General features: G+C 35.1%; 1 protein-coding gene across 4 annotated transcripts in view; it reads right to left on the bottom strand.

The window, feature by feature from the left end:
* LOC115304342 (coiled-coil domain-containing protein 7-like) overlaps positions 1-6,487 on the bottom strand; it is a 104,962-nt gene that overhangs the window by 58,650 nt on the left and 39,825 nt on the right. For 3 of the 4 annotated variants that reach the window (XM_029954496.1, XM_029954492.1, XM_029954495.1), the window contains exons 5-6: positions 2,006-2,026; positions 1,664-1,696 (exon numbers count right to left, since the gene is read on the bottom strand). In XM_029954496.1, coding sequence (XP_029810356.1) covers positions 1,664-1,696; positions 2,006-2,026 — 54 coding nt within the window. Of the gene's footprint in view, positions 1-1,663; positions 1,705-2,005; positions 2,027-6,487 lie in introns of all 4 variants that reach the window. The other variant, XM_029954493.1, reaches the window with a different exon arrangement.

Genomic DNA, 6,487 nt, shown 5'->3' with positions numbered 1-6,487 from the left:
CCCACTCACTCAGGTATCCTTGAGGTTCTATTCCTTCTGGAGTTCCTATTTTCTCCTTCTGCTCTCGCAGATGAGCGTAATATCCTTCTCAGTTCGATAAATGGTGCAGACGGAGTTTACAGAGCTCCCTTCCTCTCCACCATCTTGGCCTCACCCCCTCAGCTAGTTTTATTGTTCCTCAACTATCTTCAAGGCTTTTTCTCTCCTCTCTTGATCTTTGCTTTTGCCTTTATTCCCCCAAAATAATCTAATTTTTTAATGTTTATTTATTTTTGACAGAGAGAGAGAGAAAGAGTGTGAGCAGGGAAGGGGCAAAGAGAGAAAGAAAGGGAGACACAGAACCCAAAGCAGGCTCCAGGCTCTGAGCTGTTAGCACAGAACCTGATGTGGGGCTTGAACCCACAAACCATGAGATCATGACCTGAGCCGAAGTCAGATGCTTACCTGACTGACTCACCCAACAGTAGTCTAACAACTATTTTCCTTATGAGTAAATTTGCATACAAAGTTGTTTTTAAAAATTGTTTATGAGGGGCAAAGGAGAAAAAGGCCAGTAATTGGAGGGAATATGGCATCAAATTAGGGAGACATGAGCATATTTAAAACCTGAAATGATGAACACAATTGGTTAGGAAAAGTTTAATATACAAGGGAGAATGATTAATCAAATTTCTTAAGATCCAGAAGAAGTAGAAGAATGAGTCTTATGTAGGAAGAGGAACAATATCTGTTTAATAAGAGGAAAAGAGGAGAGAATGACCATGGATGTAAATAAATTGTTTGGTAGCAGGAATGAAGGAGTTCTAACCGGTGGCTTGATTTCAAGTGATTGACTGAGGCTGTAAATGAAAATGGGACTGAGGGAGTGTAGGTTTGAGATTATGGATAGCTGATAAGGATTGAAATTCTTTTCAGAAATGCTATAGAATTGCCAGGCAATATTTGGAATAATTACGTCTGAATAATTGTATCACTTTCTTCATCAGTTGTTTCACAACTAAGCTAAAGGCCCAAAGAGTAAATATTTGCATTTATTCATGTTTAAGTTTTGTTAGACAAGTGCAATGAAAAGAGAAAGAGGTAAACAATATTAGGAAGTTAAGAAATTCACTGTGATTAAGTACCAACTGTCCAAGCGAAAAAGAAAAATAAGTAAAAAAGACTGCAGGAAGGTAAAGGAATTAATGAACCAGTGGTCTTGATGAAGTTGAATTGTCAGACTAGTATTTAAAGTAATAATTGACAAGTTAGAAAATTTTAGTTCAAGAATGAGTTGCCTGGGGGTGCCTGGGTGGCTCAGTTGGTTAATCATCCAACTTTGGCTCAAGTCATGATCTCACAGTTTGTGGATTCAAGCCCCATGTCTGGCTCTGCACTGACAGTGTGGAGCCTGTTTGGGATTCTCTGTCTTCCCCACCCCCTCTTTCTCTCCGACTCATGTTCCCTCTTGCTCTCTTTCAAAATAAATAAATGAACTAAAAAAAAAAAAAGCATAAAGTCTTTCCCAAAATAGAATTAAAAGCACTTAAGTTTAGAGACCTTTTGTTCCTTCTCTACCTAAATCAAAAGATTATAAACAATAGTTATTCAAAAATTTTTAACTAATTTCAAACTGATTCCCAAAGTATCAATTTCATTCACAATTAAGAAATGTTATACTTACCTCTTCCATCTGATTGACCTGTAGCTGAAACCACTTAAAAAAAAAAAGAAAAGAAATACTTATTGACAAGTTACTCAAACACATGGGTGTGTGTGTGTGTGTGTGTGTGTGTGTGTGTGTATCTTCACCTGTCAAATATTGGCCATGAACCAAACATCATCTATCCTAGGGTTCAGAATGAGGCTAACGCAACATATAACTGGAATATAACATTTTAAAATAAATATAGTTGCAAGTTTGGGAGTTCTTTTTATGTCCTCAAAATTTAGAAACCTCTTCTTCATTAGAATGTATTTCTGTATTATAATTTTAGTAGGCTTAACTGCAATATATTGAACATACCTTAAAAAGAGATTCCAAAATCTGGAAAATAAAATTTTAATTAAAACATTTAAATATAAAATTATTCACCATGTTAAATTATGATAAAATATTTAATTCTCTATAATTTTAATAAGAAAAATATACACATTACTAAAATAAAACTATAAATCTATAATCCAAAATAATAACATTTTTACAGTTTTATAGTTTTTAGTACATCATATATAGACCACTCAGTTCTAAAAAACTTTCCACCATTATATATATATATATATATATATATATATATATCTTAGGATACCCCCAGAATAGTGTATATAATTTCATATATTATTTAATATAAATGAGGAATAAAATTGAGATTCATCTTGGAAGAGACCTTTTTTCATATAGCATAGAGTATAATAATGAAAAGCATCATCATAAGAACATTATCTTTTCAATATAACTTCTGCTCTGTTGAAAGGCCTAAAAAATTGAGATACAAAATGTTATACCACTACCTGATATTTTTAGAGGAGAATGCATAGAACTGATTTGGGGAGACTTTGACAAAAACTAAATATCCAAAATGAATCACACAATCTTAAATACCAATATTTACCAGTTAGAAAATATGGTGTTTAAATGATTACATTTGAAACACACACACAAAAGTCCATTCTATCACATCCAGATAAAAGTTGTGAATTACATTGTTAAAAAAAAAAAAAACGCTTTACTACATTCATTTGTGCAGGAAAGTTATTTAAGTGAAAAATCAGACTAGTCTAAAATGTCTTTTCTGCCATACTAATTCTAAATCAATGGTTTCAAAAGTGTGGTCCCACAATCAAAAGCATCAGCATCACCTAAACAATTATATTTGTTAGTGATGTAAATTCTTAGACCCCACCACAACCCACTGAATCAAAAACTCTGGGATTAGGGCCTGCAATTTGTGTCTTAACTAGCCCTCCAATTGATTCCATTGCATGCTAAAGATTGAGAAATACTGTGCTAAATAATAAGAAATAAAAAATCTAAGCAAAAAGGGCTGATATCCTCAATTTAAAAAAAACATCCACAGTAAATAAATATTCATGTTTGAAGGGAAATATTTTTAGCTGCATAAGGATTTAGAAACTAATGTTCACTGAGGCACACTACCTTGGAATAAACTCATTCTTACCACTATCGAAAGAGATTCCAAGGTTCTCAAAACCTTTCATATCTCAGAAGATGATGGGAAACCACCCTATATCAATTCATTCATTCATTATAGCCAGAGGTCAACAATTATTTAAACTACTAAAAGCCCAAAGAACAAAGGCTTTCTCAACTATTGAGGAAACCTACAACTTCAGTTCTAGTAATGCTGAATGTAGAACATTACTGATAAAAGTGGAAAATAAAAACTGATTGGAAGTGGGAAAAATCAATTTTAGACAAATACTAAACAGAAAGAGAAAATTCTATGAAAATGTAGCAGAATGTCGATAAAGTTCCCAGGGAAAATATTAAACTTCTACTCTAATTTTAATTATCATTTAAGTATGAAGCCAAAATTAAATTGTTTTCAGAAATTCAAAGGCTCACAAACGATTTCACCATACATTCTAACCTAGCAAACAACAAAATTTATTCTTAGAAAAGAAAACTATAGGCAAAGTAACCAGTATATACCTTACTCTTTTGTTTGTTTCAAGTTTTTATTTAAATTCCAGTTGGTTAACATATAGTGTAATATTAGTTTCAAGAGTAGATTTAGTGACTGATCACTTACATATAACACCCAGCACCCATCACAAGTGCCCTCCTTAAAACCCATCACCCTACCCGCCTTCAGTTTACTTTAGCAAACCTTCAGTTTGCTCTATATAGTCAGGAGTCTGAGATGCCTGGCTGGCTTGGTTGGTTAAAGAGAACAACTCTTGATTTTGGCTCAGGTCATGATCTAATGGTTCAGGAGACGGAGCCTGGCATCAGACTCTGCACCGGCATCATGGACCCTGCCTGGGATTTTCATTCTCCCTCTCTCTCTGCCTATGCTCACTCTAACATACTCACCGTCTCTCTCTGCCTATGCTCACCGTCTCTCTCTCTCTCTCTCTCTCTCTCTCTCTCTCTCTCTCTCTCTCTCTCTCCCCCCCTCCCTCCCTCCCTCACTCTCCCTCTCTTTCCCTCTCTCCTTCTCTCCCTCTCTCCCTCCCTCTCAAAAGGAATAAACCTAAAAAAAAAAACATTTATAGTTGAGTCTGTTTTATGGTTTGTCTCTCTACCCCCTCAACTATGTTCATCTGTTTTGCTTCTTAAATTCCACATATGACTAAAATCACATGGTGTTTGCCTTTCTCTGACTGACTTATTTCATTTAGCATTATACTCTCTAGCCCCATCCATGTCATTCCAAATGGCAATATTTCATTTTTTTGATGGCTAATATCCCATTGTGTGTGTGTGTGTGTGTGTATACACTGCTTCTGACATATCATCAGAAAGTCAATAGTAGTCTTATAGTATGTCATAATGCCTATACAGTCACCTCACTACATCTCATTACATAGACTTTTTATTATCTCAATTATAAGAGAAAGGGTTAAGTACAGTATAAAAAGATATTTTTAGAGACCTCATTCATATAACAACTTTTATTATTATAAGTGCCCTAATTTATTAATAGTTGTTACTCTCTTACTGTTCCTAATTTATAAATTGAACTTTATCATAGGTATACATGTATAGCAAAACACACAGTGTGTGTATGTATATATACATATAGTTTGGTACCATCCATGTTTTTAGGCATCCCACTGGGGGTCTTAGAACATATCTTGCACAAATCCACAGATAAGGGGGAACTACTGTACTACAGCTTCTGTCACTAGTAAGATATTCCATATATGAAAAGATCTATTTCGGAGTTTTTATTCAATTCCATTGGTCTAACTAGTCTTGCACCAAAAGTACACAATTATAATTAATATAGCTATATAACAAGTCTTGGTATCTGCTAGGGCAAATTGTCTCGTTTTGTTCTTTTTTCTCAGATTTCATTTGGTTATTCTGTAGCCATTGAACTTCCATATAAAATACAGAATCTGTTGTAAATTTGCACCAAATAAAACCTATTTTGGGTATTTAGAGAGGGATGACAGCAAAAATGGTAGAATAGGGGACTCAAAGGGGCCTATCCTCCATGGAAACATGAACAAATGAGCAAAAAAGTCATACCCAAGTTTTCAAAATGCCAGAGAATAGTCAAGGCTTTACAGGGACCAGTGAGGCTGAATTAAGGAAAATGTGGCTTAAACAGCATAGGAGCAGTTTGCAACATTGCAGCAGCTTGTCCTCCCCTAGTGCAATGGTACTAGTAAAGACGACAACCTCCATTTCTGATTTGAGTAGATGGTTCTAGAGGAAACAGATATCTAGTACCAAGAAATGGTGTTTGTATGTTTTGACTTTTTTGAGGGTTCTCTGAAGGACTTGGAGCCTTTGCCTTTGTTTCATTGAGTTCAGAACTCTCTCATAGCAAAAAGCAAACAAAGAAACAACAACAACAACAAAGAGCTAAGTGGAGGGCATTACTCAAAAACACTGAAAGGGAAATGAACAAGCCATTGCTCCCTTAAGAAAAAGATAGCTGTTGTGGCAAATAATATACATGTCAAAAGCCTAGAAGAAGAAGCTGTAGAGACAGTAACTTTAGAAAATAAGGATTTTTGAGAAGATCCCATATATAAGAGGAATCTAGTAAGCCACATACTTGCCCAGGCCAGAATTCATGCTCAGAAAATATCTGAGTGACACTAACCTTTCACCTCTGGCTTATCTTTAGCGCAAAGCAAGCTGAAAATGAAGGCTAACTCAAGTTTTGTAAACAGCTTATTTAAGCTTGGAAGGAGTGTCCCAACACAGATCCAATCTTAAAGGAACAGAAAAACTGTTTTTCTCCTTCTATTTTTTGTGGCTCAAGGCATTTAAGGAAATCTTTGTCAAATCTGTTACCTGACCACAAGCTAAAGAAATAGAACCTTGAGAGATGAAATATATCAAATACAGACTTTCAAAATAAATAGTTTATTTTTATTTTTACTTTTGGTTTATTTCTTTGAGAGATACAGAGACAGAGAGAGAGCACGAGCATGTGGGAGGGGAAGAGGAGCTTGATACAACCCTGGAATCGTGACCTGAGGTGCGTTGGAGACTCAACTAACTGAACCACCCAGGAATCCCTCAAAATACATAGTTCAGACTTCTGGTTTCCTAATTGGATTGTAAGGAGATGAACCAGTCACTCTGTCCTAGCAATAAAAGCTGAGTGAACTGAAAATCAACAATTCATCTTATACCCATCACAGAACTGAGGTCACAGAGGAAATCACAGCACCAAAACTTTAAGAGACAGACAGGTAATACTGAGAATCATAAATTACATAAACATAGTGCTGGAAGTTCTGGCATCAGCAATCAGACAACAAAAAGGAATAAGAGGCATCAGAATTGGCAAGTAAGAAG

The sequence above is a fragment of the Suricata suricatta genome, chromosome 10 (assembly GCF_006229205.1).
Source record: "Suricata suricatta isolate VVHF042 chromosome 10, meerkat_22Aug2017_6uvM2_HiC, whole genome shotgun sequence".
Classification (NCBI taxonomy): domain Eukaryota; kingdom Metazoa; phylum Chordata; class Mammalia; order Carnivora; family Herpestidae; genus Suricata; species Suricata suricatta.
The sequence above is the reverse complement of the archived record's forward strand: the minus strand, read 5'-3'. Positions and strand labels throughout refer to the sequence as shown.